The sequence below is a fragment of the Lissotriton vulgaris genome, chromosome 2_1 (genome assembly GCF_964263255.1).
Source record: "Lissotriton vulgaris chromosome 2_1, aLisVul1.2, whole genome shotgun sequence".
NCBI classification, from domain to species: domain Eukaryota; kingdom Metazoa; phylum Chordata; class Amphibia; order Caudata; family Salamandridae; genus Lissotriton; species Lissotriton vulgaris.
The window spans coordinates 152688818-152712732 of record NC_141687.1 but is presented as its reverse complement, the minus strand read 5'-3'; the positions used below and the strand labels follow the sequence as shown (position 1 = coordinate 152712732).

Sequence of the window (23915 nt, the reverse complement as noted above, 5' to 3'; positions counted from 1 at the left end):
ATACCCACCCTTATGTCATGCAGAAACTTTGTCAGACCCCCTGCTAAAAACATTATATGATGTTCATATATAACTAAAGACCTGTAAGTCAGATTAAGGTGGGGTTGATGCCCCACCGGGCAAAAGAGCCAGGTCCCTCATTATTCCCTGTTCCGTTGACGAAATCTGAAAGTTTGCTTCACCTACCAATGCATTTGCAGCCTTGAAAGCAGTCATCAGCTGCTGACGAAAATTTTCATCGACATCTTCTGGGTCCTTCTCTTCGCCCTCGTTAACAGAATGTTTTGCTTCAGCATCCTCATCCTCCGAGCTGTCATCATCTGAAGAGTCATTACTTTCCTCATCGTCCTGACAAATAACATCAATAGAAAGTTTAACAATAGTCCTTTAAGCAGTATACTAATGGAAATTATTGACACACACCGTCACATTTAAAGGACAGGTCTGTGATCTGGCGTAGCTGCAAAGCTGCCCACTTTGAAATCTGGAAACTTGAGTTTTAATTCACTTGCCAAACAATCATGTGAATCTGGACAAATTACTTTATTGCCTTGAATCTAAAATTGTAAATGTGTTTGAATGTGTATTATAATTAAAGCTCACAGTTTTATGATATTTATATTTTGAACATTTCCATTGTATTAATCCATATTTAGTTTTTGGCCATCTTACTGGTATTTATCCGCATGTATTGTGTGTACAGAGAATAGACTAAGGCGGAAAAGGGTATAGTCCCACATTTTGTTCTTAAAATATGTTAGTTACTTTTCATATGGATAAACCAACTTTAGGAGGCTGACTTACTATATAGTGCACACTTATTCAAATGCTGCATCCTGAACTAATCCCGGCAACCCTTATGATGATTTTAGTGGTCTTCTACAACTAGAAAGCTCTCGAAGTGGTAGCTGTGGAGAGCAGCCTTCTGGCTTTTCTTGAAGGAGTGTTAAACAGCTTGTTTTACCAGTTTAATCCAATCCTATAGTGTAGGTTAACTGAAAAAGAACCACACAGTGTTTATATAAAATACTTCTATTTATTATACAGCACTCACTAACACATTGGTACATCTTCTACCCGGAGATATCAACATAATATAAAAGAATAGTTCAGATGCAATTAGGTAAGTAGCACAAAATAGTGTTCTCCAGGGTGGAGACCAAAGGCCATATGTAGGTAGCCCAATTGCGATCGCAAATGCAGAAATTCGCAGAATTTCTGCGTTTGTGATCGCAATTTGGGCAGTGTGCTATGTAGCACACAAACACCCACACGCAAAATAAGGAATCACAAAATTTGTGATCTCTTATTTTGCGAATGCATTTAAGGAATCCCAAATTGAGATTCCTTAAATGCAATGTAGGTAGCACCCAACTTGTGCGAATTTATGCTTAAGGAATCGCAAATTACCACCAACTTCAGGTTGGTGGTAATTTGCGATTTCTGTGAATAATGCACTTTTTTGCATTTTTCAAAGTGTCATGTGGCACACATGCATGCCCTTAGCGCATGTATGTGCGCCACATGTGCACACGTTAATTTCAGGGGTGCAAAAGGGTGTCCTATTGACACCCTTGCAACCTTGAAATTGCATTTTCAATTTGCGATTCTCTAATTGAGAATCGCAAATTGAGAATGTCTTCCCATTCATTCCTATGGGCCTTCTAGCCCGGAGGAATGAATGGGAAGGTATTCCTTATTTGTAAATCTCAATTTGGATTTGCAAATGAGGAATAGGTGGGATTCGCAAAATATTTTGCTAATCCTACCTACATTGCGTTTTGCGATTCTCTAAATGCGATTCCCTAAAAATCGCAATTTGAGAATCGCAATACATGTATTACCTACATATGGCCCCAAATCATTTACTCAAAGTTTAATGTGAACTGCAAAGGAGAACGGGACTTGGACCAGAAGACCCAGAGGAACCAGAGACAAAGAATCACCCAAGGTTAGTACCAAGGAACCCCACAGAGGCTGTGTACAGAGTGGAAACACAGCCACATGACCAATGGAAGTCAATGGAGAAGTTGAGGTTGCAGTATTGCAGAAGAAGGACCTTTCCCAGAGGACCCCAAATATTTCCTTGGAGGACAGAATGTTGGAGAGCCACCCCATCCGTGGATGCACCAGAAAGCGGAAACCAGGTTACCTACACCAGGGGAGTCTAGTTCATAGAGGTGAAGAGAAGTCGGAAACCTCCGTAGATGATAACAGAAGAGTTGGAAGAAAATGCCTGTGGAAAAGAAGGTGAAGAAGTCCGATGGAATCCAAGCATGAATGCTGGATGTGAAGAACCTGCGAGCAGAGGGGACAGAGTCTACGCAACTAGGAAGTGACCAGGAGGCACGAAGACAATGCCCACTGATGTCGGGCGGCTCAGAAGAGTCAACCGTGGCCTTGTCACTGCAGCTGTGGGGACCATGGGATGCTGAGGAAGACTAGAAGCTGTGCATGAGCTATCCCATGTTGGTGACTAGGTGGTCGTTATCCAGTGGGCGCACCAACAGTTCTGGTTAGCCACAACTGGCATGGAAAACAAAGAAGAGCAACGTTGGGACCAACAAGGTCCAGGAGAGTCACCAACAGCAGGAAAGTCGGAGCAGGCCCCGAACAAGCAGGGGAGCCCACTGAACCAGTAAAAAGGATCTCAAGAAGCAAGAAAGAAGGGCCACGGCGCAGAGGTTGCTGTGAGAAATGCTGATCTTGGAGGAAAGAGATGCTGGAGGATGGAGTTTCTTGTAGTCCGAAGGCCTCTGGAGTGCAGAGTCAACAAGTCTTGGCAATTACAAGTCAACACCAGTGCACAGGGGCTCGGTCCCAGCGGTTCGGACGAGAGATACTGGCCTCAAAATTGCAGAGAGGACAGGTTAGATCTCGAGGGAGTGCCAAACCATCTGTGTTGCTGAGCCTCAGGAAGTCCGTAGGACAAAAGGAGCAGTAGACCGGTCAGCTTAGTTGCAGCGCCTGCAGATGTAAGGGAGTAACTCCTTCACTCCAAGAGAGATTTCTTGGAGTGTCCTTGATACCCTCCTTAATGCCCATAGGTCTGTTGAAGAACCTGGCTGGAGCACAGACACACATGACAAATTAGACTTGCAGAACAGGTAGACCAAGAGCCGCAGCAGTCTTCTTTGAGGCAGTCTTGGTTCCAGAGGAAGTCCACCGAAGTTTAAGTGTCCAGACGATTGAAGAGCGACGTAGTTTAGAGAGTAAGTCTTGTTCCACGACGAATCTGAGGACCCACCACAGGTAAGCCCTCAAATACAACAAGGAAAGGGTTGGAAGGACTCTGGGTTCCCTCCCAAAGTAGGGCCTGGACCAGAGCGGGAGCAAAGGGCTCCGTGAACAGGCTCAAACTCAAGCATGCAATGGGGGTACCAAATGTGCTATTCAAAGCAGTCTGTGGCGGTGGGAAGCGCCAGCACCCCAGGCCACTACACTAAGTCATGTCTGGGAGGTGTTTACACTTCCCTGTGACAGGAAACCTATTGTTCTACCTTCCCCTGCTTTGAGCTCAGCTCAGAAGCAGGAGGGCAGAATCGGGTTTATGGTCGGCAGTAGCGCTATCTTGCTGTCAGACACTAAACGGCTGTTCTCTGGAGTATAGGGGAGTACCCTAAGGGAGCTCTCCAGTACATGGGATCATACTTTCAACACTGAAATCGGTGTTGGGGTATGATTCCAACAATGTTGATACCAACCATGACCAGGTTCGGAGAAGCCACAGTATAGTTAGACATCTCGTAATGACTGATGTCCACTATATGTATTAAAATGGCTGACTGCACTTACAAAGCCTGGAGAATCGACTGGGGTTTTTAGGGGTGTCCTGCTCATGAAGGGGTACCCTCACACTTATAACCAAGCACACTTCCCTCAGGACTGAAGAGCATGCCAGAGGGCTGACATATGTTTACAGTGCAGTCACTTCAGATATAAGGAAACTTACATCTGTCATGAGAGATGCAGGCACCAACTCACACAGGCTGCACTGGCAGGCCTGTACTTACAGTTAAGTGAATTTCCAGGGATGCACAAAACATGCTTCAGCCCATGGGTGATTCCTTGTGTACCTAAGCCCTGGGTACCTTAGTACCATATACTAAGGACTTACAAGGGTACACCAGTAGCCAATTGTGGATGTAAAAAAGTACTTACTCCAGTCAATTTAGAGAGAAAGCACAGTGACTGGGTACCCGATTAGCAGGATCCCAGTCAGACTAGATCAAAAACACACTGACACCAGGCAAAAGGTGGGGGTATTCATGCTAGAAGGATCCTAACTTCCTACACCAACGAATGATATACAGGCAGGTACCTCTTGAGTCATTATCCTCCTAGAGCTATTAATAGTATAGAATGTCACATTAATGTGCTTAATACAACTCTTAAGACTCACAGTTATACTGTATATAGAAAATAGTGCACAATCAACAGCCCAAATCATCCTCGTATCATTTGTGTCTGACTGGCAGTCTGACCCAGTGTCATACCAAGGCTTTCCTCTTGGGACTCCAGCACATAGTAAGCTCTCCGCTACCCACAGGTCATGTCAAACTTGCGAGGACACCCTCTACCCACTGTATCACCTTTTCTAATGTCATATAGAGGTCCACCCCACCTCCATTTCTGTATAGAGGATACCTTTGGCACTCCCCAATTCCTGGACACATCTCTCTTGGCTACAACGAAGGCCAGGGCACTAAAAGAAGTTTAAAACGTGGGAAGTTTCTTATTTAACCAAAAATAATGCCCTCATACTGTGATACCTGTTACATTTTAGCAAATTAGACAGCCAAATATAATAAAACATTTAAGGCTTTTAAAGTGACACAATTTTGAAAGCTTATTACTTCGTAATACAACTGTTAGATCTGTCAGCCGTAGGGTAGTCTCACTCCAAATATTGAGTCTTCTCCCCTCCTAATTTTGCTGAATTTATTTTTGTTGGTCTTGGGACTCTGTGTACTTGACCACTGTTAACCAGTGCTAATGTTTTTGTGCTCACTACCTAAAGCATGGTGAGATTTAATTTACTTATTCGTCCCTAGTAAAACAGTATACCATATACCCAGGGCTAGTAAATGAAATACTGCTAATGAGCCTGCAGCACTAATTGTGACACACAGTTGGGTAGCTCCCTAAAACAGGTCTCACGCCTGCCACTGAAGCCTGAGTATGCAGTTTTAAACTGCCATTTCAACCTGGCAACATAAACGTTTTATCAGACGTAAACCTTCCTTTTTAGGTCTCGCCTGAGCCAATGAGCTTGCGCATTGCTCCGGCGAGTTTATAGTAAGGGGAAAAGAACAGTCTACCAAAACGGCGGATTTGATACAGTTCATGTGATCTATACGCGTGCACAAACCAGCCACGTCACACACCACCATTTGTCTGTGCCTCGCATCAGACTTCAAAGGCTGCCGCCCCCCCCCCCCCCAATCAGACTTCAAAGACTGCTGCTCCCCCGCATCAGGCTTCAAAGGAAGGCGCTATGGCTCCCCCGTCCCCTTGCCACAGCAATGCTGAGAGCTTGTCTCCACCTGCTCTCCCGTGTGCTTGCATCTTCCTTCCTTGGCCCTAGGTGTTTTCTGTGTTCTCCCATTCAGTGCCTTCTCAACCCCGTGCTTGATTGCTGTCCAAACCCCAGCCCTCGCTGCCTCTATCATTATAAACTCTCCCTGTGTTTTCCTGTTTCCCCTTGCTTTTTCCCTGCTCCATCATTCTGTGCTTTGAAACTGAACACGCTTTGTAGCACTCAACCCTGCGTTACCTTAGCTTCAGTCTCTGATGCTGCATCACATCACTCAGAGGCATCACCACATCACTCGGGGGCATCACCACATCACTCGGGGGCATCACCACATCACTCGGGGCACCACCACATCACTCGGGGGCACCACCACATCACTCGGGGGCACCACCACATCACTCGGGGGCACTACCACATAATTCGGGGACACCACCACATCACTCTCATACACCACCACATCACTCGGGGACACCACCACATCACTCTCATACACCACCACATCACCTCGGGGACACCACCACATCACTCGGGGACACCACCACATCACTCGGGGACACCACCACATCATTCGGGGACACCACCACATCATTCGGGGACACCACCACATCATTCGGGGACACCACCACATCATTCGGGGACACCACCACATCTTCTCATACACCACCACATTTTCTCATACACCACCACATCACTCTGGAACACCACCACACCACTCTGGAACACCACCACATCACTCTGGAACACCACCACATCACTCTCATACACCACCACATCACTCGGGGACACCACCACATCACTCGGGGACACCACCACATCACTCGGGGACACCACCACATCACTCGGGGACACCAACACATCACTCTGGGACACCAACACATCACTCTGGGACACCAACACATCACTCTGGGACACCAACACATCACTCTGGGACACCAACACATCACTCTGGGACACCAACACATCACTCTGGGACACCAACACATCACTCAGCCCAACCACATCATCACTCAGCACCACAACAGCACTGTCCTTGCTTGCTACCAATAAGCATTGCCATAGCCAATAGGACTCACATTAGGAAAGTGTAAGCTATTGGCTTTGTGAATAACAATGCTATTAATTTATATATTTTCAAAGCCAACACACATTAAAAAAAATGTGTCATTTACAATACCAATAGCTTTCCTAACGCGAGACCTATTGCATTGCAAATGCTTGTTAATACATGTAAGTCACCCCTAGGGTAGTCTCTAAACAGAAGGGTGCAGTGTATCTAAAAAGGTAGACATGAATTTTAAGTTTTACATATCCTGGTAGTAAAAAAAATCAAACTCATTTTTCGCAACTGCAAGGCCTACCTCTCCCATAGGATAACAAAGGGTTATTCTATTACATTTAATAAATGATAACTTTCAACTGGGAGTAGGTAGGCATGTCATGTTTGGTATCTAAAGAATTATAATTAAAAACCTCTTTCATTATAAATTCCTATTTAAAGTCACAATACCGACATACCGACACCAAGCTAACTATACTGAGGATCAGTTTCTTCACACTGTGGGGGGATATTGCTGAAACTGTTTTATTCTGTGTTTCAATATTGTACTAAAGCTAAACTTACGTTTTTAAGGCCATTGACTTGCTGTGCTGCCGATTCCTTTTGATCTCAGCTCCCTACAGGGTGCGTCTCCGGTCCGTCGTGGCTTTTCGTGCCGTTTGTGCGGAGAGACACAACCCCTTCCCTAAAGGTCATACTCACTTCCGGGTCAGGGGGTTAGTGGGCTAGTGGTTTTCTTTCCCTACTTAACCCGCATGATTCACCGGATGCGCAGCGAACCCGCGCAGCGGGCGCACCAAAGGCAAGCCCATCTGCACCCGTCCGCGCTGAACGCTAGAAATGCTGCTGGATTCATCACATATACTAGCCATGATTTAAAAAGATTAAATCAATCTCTACCAAATATAGATGAAAACTGCTCCCATATCCTGGGTAAAGGTTTAGACACAATTGGGTACATGAAATGCAATAATTGTGGTTTTCAAATAAACCACGGCCCTCCCACAGAAAATATGCATTTGAATAACGGGCCGCTCAGGAGCAACAGTCCCAAAAACAAACAAATACCCAGAGGTGCACTTTTAAATGTCGGATCAGTGCACAAACAAACTAGACATCTCAAAGCTAATTGAGGCTAAGGGCCTAGATCTCTCTTTGTTACTGAAACCTGGGCAGACCAGTCTTCAGGGCCAGACTTTTGCTCGGCGGTACCTCCTGGCTATTCCGTCTTTAGACATGACAGGAAGCATAAAAAGGGTGGCGGTCTTGCTATCATATATCAAGACACCTATACAGGGACATTTGAGGCTATTCCCTCGACAAACTGTGAGCTATTGTCATTCAGTTTTAAAATTGCTAATTGTATCTCTTTTAAAGGAATACTAATCTATCGTCCACCAGGAGAAAAGAAAAATGTGTTCCTTGCCTCTTTTAATACACTGTTGGAAACCTTTGCACTTGAAAATAATTTTACTATACTTGGTGGATACAGATTTTAATACTATTGCGCTGATCGACACTATGACACTTGCTTAACTAAATCAAAGGATCCAAGGCCCCACTTATCAGGCCAGCCATACGCTGAATTGGATTTTCTCTAACCACAAAGCACTTGGGGTTAGACAAATTCAACCACAATGTTGGACTGATCATAGTGCCATCATATTTGAGCTTGAGAACCCAGTCAAGGCCCAACCCAGTCAACCTAATAAATCAACAGGATTATATGAAAACTGGAAACAGGTCGACAGCAACCAGCTTAACGATCAGCTTACCCAAACATCTACAAAGGGTCCACAAGAACCTGAATTAGCCTCTGTCCATTTCAATGACTGGCTCACAGAGATGGCCAATGCATTAAGCCTCCCTTAAATGGCTACAAGTTACAGGAATACTCCATCCGCTCCTTGGTTTTCTGACACTCTTAGACAGAAAAAACAGGAGTGTCGAAGACAGGAGCGCTGCTGGAGAAGCAACTATAGTGAACAAGAACTGGGGAAATACAAACTATTAATAGAAGGCTATAAAAAATTGATACTAGCGGAAAAAGCTACTTACTTTGCAAAGGAAGTTTAGGAGGCTGAAAACTCCTCCAAAGAACTTTTTCGAGTGGTGACCAAACTATCTATGGCCCCAGTTAGAGAAAGTAGTAATCACTCGCAGGCTTTTTGCAACCTTCTAGCCCAGAATTTCCAAAATAAAGTTGAGCAAATCTTTACTACCTTCGATAATGGGGTACACCTAAATCTTGATAAGCATAATACATCAAAAGTATTATCTCCTAACGACCCAATCTTTGCGGAATTCAGAGTAGCAACACTAACTGAGATAACGATCTTTATCTCTAAAATAAGATCAGGTTACCCTTATGATCCGCTTCCACCCTTGACACTTAAAAAAGCCCCGGAGGTACTTGGGTTGAGGTTAACTTCCATTTTTAACTCTATGTGTACAGAAGGTATTTTTCCTTCGATTTGGAAGAGAGCCTCAATGTTACCTCTTTTTAAAAAAGCTAATCTTGATGCTATGGATCCAGGGAATTACAGACCCATCTCGCGTCTCCCAGCACCAGCCAAACTGGTAGAAAAGGTTATGAATATTCAATTGACCACATACCTACTAGAACATGACTTATTGGATGCGGCACAGTTTGGGTTCAGATCAGAACATAGCACCGAAACGGCACTGATCAAGGCCACTGACGAGATTAGAACAGGGGTACTGCTGCCCTGGTGTTGTTTGACTTGTCTTCGATACGGTTGATCAGAAACCCCTGCTAAAAACCTTGGAGGCGGTGGGCATCTCCGGAAAGGCCTTGACATTGCTATCTATCTCCTTCCTTGAGGATAGAATACAATCAGTGGCCCTGGGGAAACTGACCTCTCCATCTTTCACACTTCCCTGTGGAGTGCCTCAGGGCTCTTCCTTAAGTCCCAAGCTTTTCAACATTTATGTTCTGGAACAGGCATTCCTTATTAGATCTTTTGGTATGGCACTGACATCATACGCAGATGATACCCAAATTGTGGTTACCATCACTAAAAACACTGCACCACCAGTAAACCGGTTTAGGGACTGCATAACAGCAGTTAGCGCTCTGATGACTTCCCACTGTCTTAAATTAAACTCCAGGAAAACTGAGGTGATTTTATTTGGTAAATTCTCTCCGTCTTGGTCACAAATCTGGTGGCCAGAGGATTTAGGGTCAGCACCTACCCCGGTTCCCAAGGTGAAAAACCTGGGTGTGGTCATAGATCAAAGACTTGACTTTGAAGCTCAAGTCAAAGCTGTATCCTCTTTCGGTTTTTTTATCCTTAAGGCCATAAAAAAAATTCTTCCAATGATTCCCCCAGAAAGCAGGATTACGGTGGTTACATCTCTAATCCTTTCGAGATTAGATTACTATAACGGACTCTATCTTGGCATACCTATTAAACAACTCCAAAGGCTCCAAATGATCCAGAACACGGCCGCTAGACTTCTTTTGGGGATTCCCAAATTCCAGTCTGTGGGTATTCCTCTCCAAAGACTGCATTGGCTGCATACATTACACTTGATGTACATGATACAGGTAGAGCAGGCAGCGGCGCGCGGGGGGGGGCTTTGCGGGTGGGTGGAGGGGGGGGGGGTTGTAGGGGTTTTATAGCTATGCTTTTTCTGTTTGTAACTATATTTCAAGATAGAAAATGACTGAAATTGATATTGGTAAAATGATAATGGTGATTGTCTCTGGATGGCAGAGCATTGCATAACATGTGCTTCTTTTGCAGTCAATAAAATCTGTTTAAAAAAAAAAAAAATGATCAAGTTCAAAACCCTTTGTATTACGTACAAGGCACTTCAAGAGGCCGGTCCTCAGTTCCTAAGACGGTCACTACACTGGTACTCCCAAAATAGATGCTTGAGATCACAAGGAACAAAAGTGATACTTTCCCAGAAAATATTTAAGTCCCATTGGGGCGGCAGAAGATTTATGGTGGGTGCTACCACGCTTTGGAACTCCCTCCCGTTCAGCTTCAGAAGTCTCCCCTCCATGGCACTATTCAGGAAAGCCATTAAAACCTGGCTGTTCACTGATTAATCCTTTCTGCCTGGTTTACCGGTCTGCTAGTGCCAAGACACCTCTGGGTAATCGTGCGCCATATACATTTATAACATAACATTCTGAAAATAACACTTTTAGAAAGTTATTTTCTTGTCCTAATTATTTGGTGCCTACAACCTGCTCTTGGGTCCCATGGCTAGCTGTGAGTCGCAGTTGGCCTTTATGCTTTTCCCACAGACAGCCATGCAACAGAGAGACCGGGTGGAGGCAGAAAACCTACCTTGGGCCCTCAGAAGAATGCAGTGCTGCTTGAGACATGCGTTTCTAGTTACACACAGGACTACTAGAGTGACCCCAAGGGCTAGTTGGCTGGCCCCCTGATCATAGTCCAAGGGACAAAAAAGCTCCAACCATCTTGAAAATGCACCTGGACCAAGTGTGGGTCAGTCCGGATCCTCTAAGTGGTGCCCCTCCAGCCATGCACTCTTGGCAGTGGGGTTTAAGGTTCTGTACCAGCCGGACTGAAAGTTTCACCAAATCGTCACAAAGAGAAAAAAAACAGCAGAGCACCGGCAAGCAGACAGCGCACAATACTTTACACATTGCCTCAAAGTTGAGACTCACTGCTTTTGTGCCAAGCTACCAGAAGGTTAAGCACAGGTTAATTTAGTGACTGTTTGTGATTCATCCCGACAAGGATTTTGGCTGTTGCTTGAAAAGGGTTCAACCAATATCCCAATTTTGTCACAACTATTTTGATAATGCTTAAGAAAATAAAGCTGTGACAGGGAGAAACAGCACTTCCTGTCGCAAGGTACAGACATAGGAGCGGAGGCAGCAGACCGAAATAGAAGAGGGGAAATAATTGGTTTACTGGAGATGGCCATCAGCAGCAATTAGTAAATACATGGAGAGTGAAAGTGGCAAGAACATTGGCAATCAGGGGCATTACTTCAGGGAACCACAGAAGGGAGGGTTATTTTACTGTGAATATTCAATAGGAAATTATAAATGAATACACAACAGTGGTAAATGCAATACATGTAAAAAGAAATAGAGACAGAATCTAAAACATGAGGGAGAGAGATGAAACAATTAGGCAGGACGATAAAGAGTGAAAGCAGCACTATACAGATACTTCTATATAACTGTTTATACAGCAGGAAGGAGAAGATGAAACCCACACCCAAAATTACAAACGAACAGCGATAAATAAGGATGGCTCTAATTTCAAAATCGTAAGTCGTCATAGCAACAAAGACCTTCAAATCTTACAGAGCACTAGGACAACTTTTACAAGAGTTTCAAGATTACTTAGAATCAACAATGATTAAACTATTACCAGGTATAGCACAGAGAGGAGGAATTACATATTCAATACTCCATACAGACACAGTATTCATCCAAAACAAGATAAAGACCCAAGCCAAGCACCCCCAACAATGCATTTCACAGAGGGCAATTGCATCACTGGACATAGTGCAATAAAATGAACATAACTATGTACCAGTTCAACCATAGTTCATCGCCCATTCCCTTGGCGCAGCCAGCATTTCAGTGGGCTCTCAGTGTTCCTTCCAATAGGGAATAGTATTAACTCTTGGAAGGCCGGCAAAGATTGCAGACCAGATGTTGGCTCGACTACAGGAATGTCAAATTACATTTAAGGCAGAATTGAAATGGTGTATTCTCCAGAAAAATCAATGATGGGAACTGAAAAGGAAATTGGTGCTTAATGTCCAAACCCATTGGCGTAAACAATTATTATTTTTTGTTTAATCAAACAGAGGTGGAGTCTTTGTCCTGGTGCATTGTGGGTTTCAGGGAGGACTCACAAGGTATCTCAAGACCAAAGACTTCTACGAAGAAAAACAACTTGCATATGAAAACGCACCCAACTCTAAATGACAGAGTATGCAGATGATCTGGTATACAGCAGCACATGCCACAAGCAGGGAACACTTTAGCTAGGGTAAATTAAACTGCCAATCTAACTATGACCAACATACATTTCAAATTGTCTCCCCATCTCTCATTAAAATTCTATTGCATTTTCATCGAAATACAAGGATGTTACCATTTCCACAGTTGATTTTCCCTTCTTATTGCTTTCTTCCATTATCTCTACATTGCTTTCTTTATTTGGATCTTCTTCTGGATCAAGGACCTGGGCACAGTGGGCAAAAAAGTGCAGTTCTAGTAAATACACATACCAATATCATAGGTTCAGCTCTCATTTCTAATGACAGACCTTATAAAAAGCAAACTAACAATGATGGCACACATTTCCCAAGCGTAATAAAAATGTATATTTTTGCATTGACCATTTAAAGCATTCAACTTCCCAAACAAATCAGTACTGATCAATTGTGTGTGTAAGAGCTCCACTTTCCACAGACCTGGGACAGTCAGCGTATACAGGGATATATAGATGTTTCAATATATCGCATATGTAAGTCAAAAGCATTCACTAGCATACAAAAAATACCTATCTGGTGAGAACCTACCATTGATAGAAGCTGCACCCTGGTGTAAACTATCTGTTCCCAAAATACTATTTTGTTGTGCTTGGTAAAATGAAAGAGGGCAGTGGGGATCACTATTTTCTTGGAGACTCTTGATGCCTCCGAGGCCTTACCAATCTACTTTCTTGGCTTTCTATAGCAAGTTCCACCACCAAACAGTACCTTCCTACTGCACATCGTGGTGGTGAAATAGCGAACCCATCGCAGCTCAAAAAAGTTAAAATAATATTCTGAAGATTATAGGCAGGATGGTGGATCAGGCTAATGCATGTGGTGTAGGTCACAGAATTAGCCCTTAAGAATGAGAAGCTCAGAAAAACCATGGAAAACAGGACTGCTGCCATAGTTGGAAGGGGAGAAGAGTAGTCAGTAATAAGTAAATGTACATGTATTTCATTTGCCACAGTTCATAAAATGGATAGGGGGACAGTCACTAACTATAAGCTCAGTGGAATGTAGAGACTCAATCATGAGAAAGGACGTTTGCTGCAGGAGTCCCAAAGAAACTATAATTTCCTGTCCTTAGCCCAAAGATCCGTAGTCATTCCTCTCGACGCCGTAGTGGGCGCAATGGACCCAGGCGGAGAATGACGACGTTTACTGGCCTTCCTGCCCCTGGGGAGCCCCCCAGAGGCCTCAGCATGGGCAGAAGAAGCCCCTCCAGACCCACCTTGTGCCTTCAATCTTCTTTCCTCGAGGCCCTGAAGTCTTATCTTCTTCCTGTCCTTCAGGGTCCTGCCAGAGAAGCCTTGACAGATTACACACTCCTCTGGAACATGTGAAGAAGGAAGGCAGAGGATACACACCTCATGGGGATCCGATTTGGCCTTCTTCCTGGAGCACTCCGGGCATTTATCGAATAATGCAGGCATATTCGACAAAAAACAGAGTGCAAGAACCAAGGAGAAAAGTACTTTGTTGTACTTAAGTGCCTAACTATGGGAAAACAAGTGAAAAATCACCCAAAAACCCTTAAAAAGGGAGAGCTCAATGCTCCAGGGTCCTGCTTGCAGGAGCCGGAAAAAAGAACTGAAAGTAAAAGGGACCTGCAGTGCATTCTGGGATACGGTGAAGTTCTGGAAAGTTCTCTTAAAGGCACAGTATCCTGTTTTGAGCCACATGGCAGCCTATGGGGTTTGTCTGTCCATTCTTCCTCTCTATCATTCCAGAGGGTTTTTGCTGCTAAGGCAAGGGAAATCTGGACAGGCTTTGCTGTTTGTGGATTTTTGGTGGAATTTCTAGGTGAAGTACTGGACAGTGTAGCCTGTTTATAGGCTGCATTATCTGTCTTTAAATTCTCTCCTAAGTGTCTGTGCAGTTCTGCATTTTTTCGACACTTTAAGAGATTATTTTTGATTGCTGCGGGGTCCACGCACATGGGCGGGACTATTCACTAGATTATGACTATACACAGAGATCCCCTACTAAAGAACTATAATTTCCTGTCCTTAGCCCAGAGATCCTGCTATAACAGAAGGCAAAACAAAGCCACAATTCACAGAAACCTTTAGCTACACATTAAAAGTTGTGTGGACTGTTTTGATAATCAAAACATTTTAACCCGGTTATATGGTTTTCTTCTTCATTATAATAAGGCCACATCTGTATGATTAAGGTATCAAAATTGCACAATAGTGAACTGTTTTGTTAGTACTGTATATTAAGTTTCAGTTTTGTAAACAAGGCTACGGCACTTACATCCAAGATGAGCTGTAAGGCTCTCTTCGTCATATGTGGACAGATACGGGCAAAAACACTTTTGGAAACTTGTCTCATCAAGCGACTAGGTTGGGAGAAAAGAGACAGAAGAATTTCCACCACCACTTCAACCCAGAGCGGCTCCTCCTCCCCTGCAAAAGAAAATAAAGGTTTTTCAGTCACTGAGCTCAATCTTAATGGGAAGCAAAGTTTCATAACAAAACATCTTAAAACAAATTAGCAAAGAATACAAACTAAAGGTAATATTGCAGTTATTAAGAAAAAATCAATTAGGATTCTCAGAATCAAGTTGAAGCTAGTGAACATTCTGTGCAGAATCCCCCATTTCTAAGAAACTAATTTCCTAAATAAGGATTCTTACTTATGGTGGACTTAACAGTCAGGCAAAGGAGCAAGTCCGGTTGGACTACATGATGGAGCACTTTTCTGGCTGTATGGGCTGAGGAAGTAAATGGTCTGTAATCCCACCAGTTCAGTTAAATTCCACCACACTACTCATCACATTTGCAGCTGCAACTTTAGGGCTACTCACACATCTGTGAATCTGCCCAAAAAATGATATCCTACTGTAAATTTAGTGCACTTTGCTGAGTGCTATTTAGTGTCTTCTCAAGTTTGCAATCAAATACACTACTCCACAAAACATTTAAAGCCTTTACTTTGGGTCCTGGGACAGTCATAATGTACAGTCCAGTTGTTTACCACCATTGATGTAGGATTATCAAATACTACTGCATACCAATCCTAACTTAACTCGCCAGAGGTCCAGCAGACAAGGTTTAGTCCAGAAGGTGGAAGAGTATGGCAATATTCCCTAGTAAATAACAGAGTAAACTAGATTTCTACCATGTGCTATCTCTCGTATGAACAGTAAGACACTCTTTACAGTAAGTCAAATACAGCAAACTGAGATGGGCACAAAAATATAGAAAGCGATGCTACATTCATATTTATATTTGCAATTATATTGCTTAAACCACAGGGAGTATAATGCAAATGCTACTTACCAGTATGCATCTGTTCTTGGCATGTAGGGCTGCTGACATTCATATCTGTGCATAGATCGCCGCCTAGTGTTGGGTCCGGATGATTGCACATTGTTGTCCTGGAAGAGTCTTCGAAGTATCACGAGATAGGTGGCTCCTCCCCTGGACTACAGTGCGCATGGGCATCGCCTCCATCCCCAGATTGTTTTTAGCCATTGGCAGAGATGGAGTGAAGTATGTGAGTGATGACCATGCCATGAGCATATATATATATATGAATACTGCAGCTGCTACAGGCGCCGGGGAGGAGGGTGGGCGATATGAATGTCAGCAGCCCTACATGCCAAGAACAGATGCATACTGGTAAGTAGCATTTGCAGTTCGAGGCATGTGGGCTGCTGAATTCATATCTGTGCATAGAATACATAGCAGTCCCTCTATTAGCGGCGGCCGCCCGTGCCAGCTGCAGCAGTCTGAAAAAGTGTTTTGAGAACAGCCTGACCAACAGCTGCCTGCTGTTTGGAGTGCACGTCCACACAGTAATGTTTAGTGAAAGTATGCGTGGTAGACCATTTGGCTGCTCTACAAATATCTTCTAAGGGAATGTTGCCTAAGAAAGCCATAGAGGCCCCCAACTTCCTGGTGGAGTGGGCTCTTGGTGGGATAGTGAGAGTGCGTTTAGCTTTAGCGTAACAGATTTGAATGCATTTCACGATCCACCTAGCGATCCCAGCTTTGGAGATAGCGTTTCCCTTGTGGTGTGAGGCAAAAGCAACGAAAAGCTGCTTGGTTTTGCGAAAATCTTTTGTCCTGTCCACGTAGTACATCAAGGCTCTTTTAACATCAAGGGTGTGGAGCATCCGCTCCGCCAGCGTCTCTGGGTTTTGGAAAAACACTGGCAACTCAATTGTCTGGTTCAGATGGAATTGAGAGACAACCTTGGGTAAGAATTTAGGGTTAGTGCGGAGTACAACCCTGTTAGCATGTACTTGGAAGAAAGGTTCTTGGATGGTGAGCGCCTGCAACTCGCTAACCCTCCGTAGCGATGTAATTGCTACTAAGAAAGCCACCTTCCAAGTCAGAAACTGAAGCTCACAAGAGTGCAGTGGCTCGAAGGGAGGACCCATCAGTCTTGTAAGAACCACATTGAGGTTCCATTCTGGAGCTGGTGGGGTCCTTGGGGGAATGACTCTCTTGAGTCCTTCCAGAAAAGCCTTGATAGCAGGGACCTTAAAAAGTGACAGGTGTTGCCTATTCTGGAGGTATGCTGCCATAGCAGACAGGTGAATGCGGATGGAAGAGTACGCCAAATTGCATTGATACAGGTGGAACAGGTAACAAATTATGTTTTGAATGGAAGCATCTAGCGGGTCAATACCGTGGTTTACACAGTAAACGACAAACCTCTTCCATTTAGCCGCATAACAAGCTCTAGTAGTGGGCTTCCTTGCCTCCCGAATGATGTTCATGCAATCGGGAGGAAGATTGAGGTAGCCAAACTCTAGGACTTCAGGAGCCAGATCGCCAGGTTGAGCTGTTGCGGATCTGGGTGCTGAATGTCGCCATGGCTCTGCGTCAGAAGGCTGGGAGTGAGATGAAGCCTTTGATGCGGCACCACGGAGAGTTCCAGAATCGTGGTGTACCATGGTTGGCGAGCCCACGTTGGAGCAACCAGGATGAGAGTCATCGAGTGCTGCCTGAGTTTGCGTGCCACCAGCGGTATCAGAGGTGCTGGGGGAAAAGCGTACGCAAATCTGCCTGACCAGTTCATCCACATCGCATTGCCCTGCAATTGCGGGTGTGGGAACCTGGCGGCGAAGCTTTGGCATTTTGCGTTCTCCTTTGTGGCGAACAGGTCTATCTCTGGATGACCCCACCTTTGGAAGTACGGTTGGAGTACTGATGGATGTATCTCCCACTTGTGCATTTGATGGCTGTGCCTGCTGAGCAGGTCCGCCATCTGATTGTCCTTGCCCGGGAGATGCTCTGCCATGAGGAAGATGTTCCTCTGAATGGCCCACTTCCACATGCTCTGAGCCAGATGAGACAGCTGCGGAGAGTGGGTGCCCCCCTGCTTCTGAATGTAGTACATGGCCGTCATGTTGTCCGTCCGGATCAACACGACCTTGTTGCACAGATGTACTTTGAATGCCTTCAAGGCCATGAAGATTGCCATCAGTTCCAAAACGTTGATGTGCATCTTCCTTTGCTGTAGTGTCCATAGTCCCTGCACTGTGTAGTGGAGTACATGCACTCCCCATCCCTGGAGAGAAGCGTCCGTTGTCAGGATAATCTGTGGCACAGGCTCCTGGAACGGTCGGCCCCTGCAAAGGTTTTGTGGATTCCACCAATGTAGAGAGTTGTACGCCCGACCGCTCACCAACACTAGGTCTGTCAGTTGCCCATGAGCCTGAGTCCACTGACGTGCCAGGCACTCCTGAAGCGGACGCATATGTAACCTCGCGTGCGGGACGATGGAGATGCAGGAGGCCATCATGCCTATCAACTGCATGAACACCTTCGCTGGAAGCGAGTGTTGAGGTCTGAATCGTTGGATCAGCGTCTGGATACTGGCGATTCTCACTGAATTTGGCTGCGCCGTGGCTGCCAGAGTGTCTATTGTCGCGCCCAGGTACTGCCGTATATGGGCGGGTTGGAGATGGGATTTTGGATAGTTCAGCGAGAACCCCAGATCGTGCAGGAGGTGAATTGTGCGGGACACATGGTCCGCGCACTGCTGTTCTGTCTTTGCCTGAATGAGCCAGTCGTCGAGATAGGGATAGACGTGGACGTTCTGGCGTCGCAGATGCGCCGCCACAGTCACCAGGCACTTGTAAAGACTCTCGGCGCTGTGGTGACCCCGAACGGCAGAACCCTGAACTGGTAGTGCTGGTCTTGAATCGTGAATCTGAGATACTTTCTGTGGGAAGGATGCAGGGGGATATGAAAGTATGCATCTTTTAGATCCAACGTAGCCAGGAAGTCCCCCTGTTGAAGCAGAGGGAGTACCTGCTGCAACGTGAGCATATGGAAGTGCTCCGAGAGAATATACCAGTTGAGGGGCCTGAGGTCCAGGATGGGCCTGAGGGATCCGTCCTTCTTGGGGATTAGAAAGTACAGAGAGTAAACTCCTGTTCCCCTTTCTTGTAAAGGAACGAGCTCTATTGCCCCTTTTTGCAGCATGACTTGAACTTCCTGCTGCAACAAGTGCAAGTGCTCGCCGGACATAGGACGGTTTCTTGGAGGAATGTTTGGTGGACTGGAAGTAAGTTCCAGACAGTAACCGTACTGGATAAGAGATTTGACCCACCTGTCCGTGGTGATGGATTTCCACGCGGGCAGGAACTGCTGGAGTCTCCCCCCGACCGGTGTTGTGTGGTCGGGGGGCAGTGACAAGACGTCACTGTTTGTTGGCGGTGGTGGACCTGGAGCTGTTGTTTCCACGTCCCATGCCCTTGATGTTGTTGCCTCTGTAGCCACCTCTACCCTTGTTGGTGTATGAGGTTTGGGTATTGCTCTTATAGTACTGAGCGGATTGCGATGCCTGACCCCTTGAGGTGCCTCTGGTATTGGAGCGGCGAAAGGAACCACCCCGAAACTGCTGAGACTGGAGGGCCCCCATAGACTTAGCAGTGTCTGTGTCCTTCATTTTTTCAAGCGTCGCATCCACCTCGGGGCCAAACAAGTGGTCAGGATTAACTGTTTGGTTCAGGATGGTTGTCTGTATATCTGGTTTAAAACCCGATATCCTAAGCCATGCATGTCTTCTTAGCAACACACTAGTGTTGATCGCCCTGGAGGCTGTATCAGCCACATCCAACGCACATTTGATGGAAGCGTTTGTGATGAGCTTTCCCTCCTGAATTAACATTTCCCCTGCCTCCTTGTACTGGTCAGGCAAGTGCTGCAGCAGTGTTTCTAGGGTGTCGTAATGAGCCCTATCGTAGCGTGCAAGTAGGGCCTGCGTGTTTGAGATGCGCCAAATATTAGCTGCCTGTGCAGCAATCCGTTTCCCTGAGGCCTCAAATATTTTTGACTCTTTGTCTGGGGGAGGAGCGTCACCAGTGGTCTGTGAATTCGCCCTCTTGCGAGCGTTGGATACAACCAAAGAGTCCAGTGGCAAGTGTCCCTTGATGTATGTTGGATCCGAGGGCGCTGCCTTATATTTCTTGTCAATGCGTGGATTGACCACACGTGCCCGAGTGGGCTCTTTGAAGACCTCCGGCGCGTGCTTTAGCACTCCCTTGAGCATCGGCAATGTCTTGACTGACTTTTCAGCCACTGAGAAAGTGTCAAACAAAAAATCCACATCCACAGGATCTGAATGTAGCTCGACATCATGGTTAGCTGCAGCTCTCTCGATCAAAGCGTTGAAGGCTGCAGAGTCCTCCGTCGGTGAGGTTTTTGCCGCAAAGAGCTGCGGTTCCTGACCCGACTGCGGGTCCTCTGGGTCGCCTCCGGCAGACCAAGGTTCATGTTCCTCCTCCGGATCCGAGTACGCCGGATAGTTGTACTCGACCTCCTCTTCGTCACCATCCCCCGCGTTGGAACGCGTTGGTGAACGTTCTAGGCCTTGTGGAGATGCTGGCGCCATAGGGGCCGAAGCACCCGCAGAGTCCTTCTTGTTTTTGAGAGGAATCCGAAAATGTTCCAACACCGGCTCCGTGGTGATTTTCCTTTTGAAGAGGGACAGTTTTCCGGTATTGGCGTCGATGATGACCTCTCGATGCTCCTCTTCTGCAAGTGGCTGGAGCCGAGGCTTCGACACCACCAATGACGCTTTGGGCGTCGACACCTCCTTCGAGGGCACGCCTGCCCCATGCCTCGGAGCGAAAGCCTTCGGCGTTGACTTCGGCGGCAGGGTGAAGCGGATAGGCGTTTGCGCCTTCGTCGGCTTCGGTGCGGGCTTCGACACCACATCCTCTGGTTTGGGAACCACAGCGTCTTTCCGAATCCTTTGCAGGGATTCCGCGACCTTCTTCGTTAAGGCTGGAGAGGGCTTGACCGGCTCGAGCGACTTCCCCGGTTCGGGAGTCGGGTCGGCGAGAGGCACCGTCTTCGGAGCCGACACATCACCATCCTTGGCCCCGACGGTCGGAGCTGACGTAGCCAGAGCTCTGGAATCGCCTTGACGCTTCTTCGAAGCTTTCTTCGGGTCGTCGACCTCGACCATTTTCGGCGCCGACGCGGCCGCGTCGGCCGACTTCGCCTTCGGCGTCGACCCCGAGGTCCCCGGGTCGGCCATCTTGGCGCGGCTCTTCAAGTCGGCCATCTTGAATTTTGTAGACATAGACGCCACCAGAGCCTTCTGTCCCACCAGTGCAGCTTTCACTTTCGGTTTCGAAACCGGAGGTGTGGATCCCGATGGCTTCACTTTCGTTTTCGTTAACGGGAGTGGCGCATCAGAAATGTTCCTGGCCGGGCCCGGAGGCGGGGCTGCTGGACGCGAAACGAGGTCTTGGGTAAGGCCCGAAGGCGATCCCTCGACCTGGGCCTCATGAAGGGGGTTGACCCCTGAGTCAGTTTGGGGATGCTCTTCCTCCGAGCTATCCTCCACGGTGGCAATGGCCCCATCGTCGTCCCCTACCTCGTCGCCGGCTTTGTCAAACTCCTCGTCTCCCGCGTCGTAGGCATCCCCCTCGGACGCGGGGCTAGAGTCCGAAACCTGTAGGACATCGTCGTCTTCAACAAATTCTTCGAAGATGTTGTCCGGCGGGGGCGCCGATAACTGGGCCTGGAGTCTAGCGGCCCGACGAATCTTGAGGGTCTTCTTACACCGGAACTTCGAGCAGGCCATACACCTGGCCTCATCATGGTCCGGTGACAAACATTTGTTGCACACAGGGTGCACATCGAGGTGTGAATACTTGGAGGTGCACACCGGGCACCTTTTGAACGGAGTCCGTTCCATGTCTGGAGCGTCGAGTAGGCCCGTCCGCGCCGAGAGCACGCGGATGGGTAGCAAGAGTTCGGAGCTGAGAAACAGACAAAACCCGAACGAAAACGATACCAACGCCAACCCTAAAGACCTTTTGGTCTCGAGTTAGAAAAAGTAAACAACTATCGATTCCGACAGAGGGAACCGAAACACATCCGAACCCAATGGCGGAAAAAAACAATCTGGGGATGGAGGCGATGCCCATGCGCACTGTAGTCCAGGGGAGGAGCCACCTATCTCGTGATACTTCGAAGACTCTTCCAGGACAACAATATGCAATCATCCGGACCCAACACTAGGCGGCGATCTATGCACAGATATGAATTCAGCAGCCCACATGCTTCGAACAAAACAAATAACATGGATCCACATGGCCTACATAGTATTAACAAATAACTGAAGGGGGGGGGGGGGGGGGGTTCGAGGCAGAAGCTCTGCCTTAAGGGAGGACGACTGCTTTCATGCATTTTAAAGCCACTGTTGACTGGGAATCTCATTCAAATTGAAGAATGGTACCATACTTGAGGACAGAATATTTAAAGTAGGATAACATTTGCTGGGGTCAACCCCTAGTATCAAAGGATCTTGCCGCAGAACCAGACAACTCAGTAGGTTTTAGATGGTGCGGACATGTTTCCAGTAAAGACAGTCCAAAAATCCCTTTACCGAAAGAGACACAAATTAAAAATTAATCATGATAAAAAATATATTTCACTTGTCTTTAGGTCAGCTTTTAGAATTTGTATATTAACAAAGCTAACATGAGTCTAGAAGTCACTATCCTGAGGTTCGAGGTGACACCAAGTAAAGGCATTGGGAGGAACCTATATCCATATTTCTTTACTCTAGTCAGAGGAAGGAAAATCGTAAGTCTTGATCCTGTTCTTTCACTTGCTTTTCTGCAGTGTAGGTCAGGACTGATAAAAAATGGTCACATACACTGCTGGATTGGAGCCAAATTGATTAAGCCACTTTACTCCTGTTGCCAAGCATCAGTTTACACAACCTAGGAAAGAGGGTGAGGGAATTTCAGTGCAAAGCAGGGAAATCTGTTCTACAAGGAAGGGATGATAGTTCAGCCAGACAGTTCCAGATTTGGGGACTGAGAATAAAGCAAAAGGACAAGCAGTTGGTGCATCCAACATGGATAAAATAACCCTTCAGGGAGCCAGCCATCTCATGTAAATCACAACTATGTGACACCAAATGGACACCATGTCTAGTCATGGAACAGTGTCCACAAATGTGAAGAGTTTATAGGGGGAAGTGGTTAGACTATACAGGGAATAACTAGTAGTTAGCCTCCACATCAGGTATGCAGGTAAAAAACACAAAAGCTTGTACCTCTCAAGTATCATGTACCACCGTTGTTAGTCAATGCCTAGTAACTGAGGCATGAGCCACACTCACTATGTATTATGATAAACTTTGAGAGTTCCCCTTTAATCGGACCTAGGTTATGCTTTTGAATAGCTCTTGGTGGATACCTCCAGTGGAATCTCAAGCTGACTTTCTTTGCGAGGAAACCAAAAATTACTTACTTTCTGAACAAATATTTCTTGTTGATGCAGAATTTTCCAGTAGATTTCTCACTTTATAAACACTCTAGTGGCAGACTCGCTGTGCTACGTAATTCCATCTGGAATACGGTCTCTGGACAGGATGTCAATGGGAGGGAGGGATGGATGGAGATATATATATATATACTTGAATGTTCTAAAATATTTTGTCATAGACAGTGTCCCTTTAAGTAAAAGAGGTGGCAACAGTGAGAAACCCCTGAGACAGTTAGTGACAAGATATATCTTAGAGCTCGATTCAAAGAGTCCGAGGGGTCTGAATATGTGTGAAGATTTACATCATTACCTTTAAATCACGGAATGTGAGTCAGTAGCATGGTCAAGTTGGGTATATTTTCTTGGTTTAATTCTCTTTTTTTAAGATTCAGCCTATATATATTTTTTTATAGGAAGATTTTTGTATACAGCGGTTTTAAACTATTTATTGGGTGTGATTTCATCTATCTGGTGGTCGGTATTTGAGTGTTTCATCATGAATTTGGATTTATGGTTTTACATTATTTATTGACGCCATTTGCACATGATAGTA

General features: G+C 45.9%; 1 protein-coding gene across 1 annotated transcript in view; it reads right to left on the bottom strand.

The window, feature by feature from the left end:
* MYBBP1A (MYB binding protein 1a) overlaps nt 1-23915 on the bottom strand; it is a 517888-nt gene that overhangs the window by 264981 nt on the left and 228992 nt on the right. Inside the window, exons 15-17 of the mRNA XM_086954610.1 lie at nt 14862-15013; nt 12716-12805; nt 187-348 (exon numbers count right to left, since the gene is read on the bottom strand). Of these exons, the coding sequence (XP_086810736.1) occupies nt 187-348; nt 12716-12805; nt 14862-15013 (404 nt within the window). The remainder of the gene's footprint in view (nt 1-186; nt 349-12715; nt 12806-14861; nt 15014-23915) is intronic.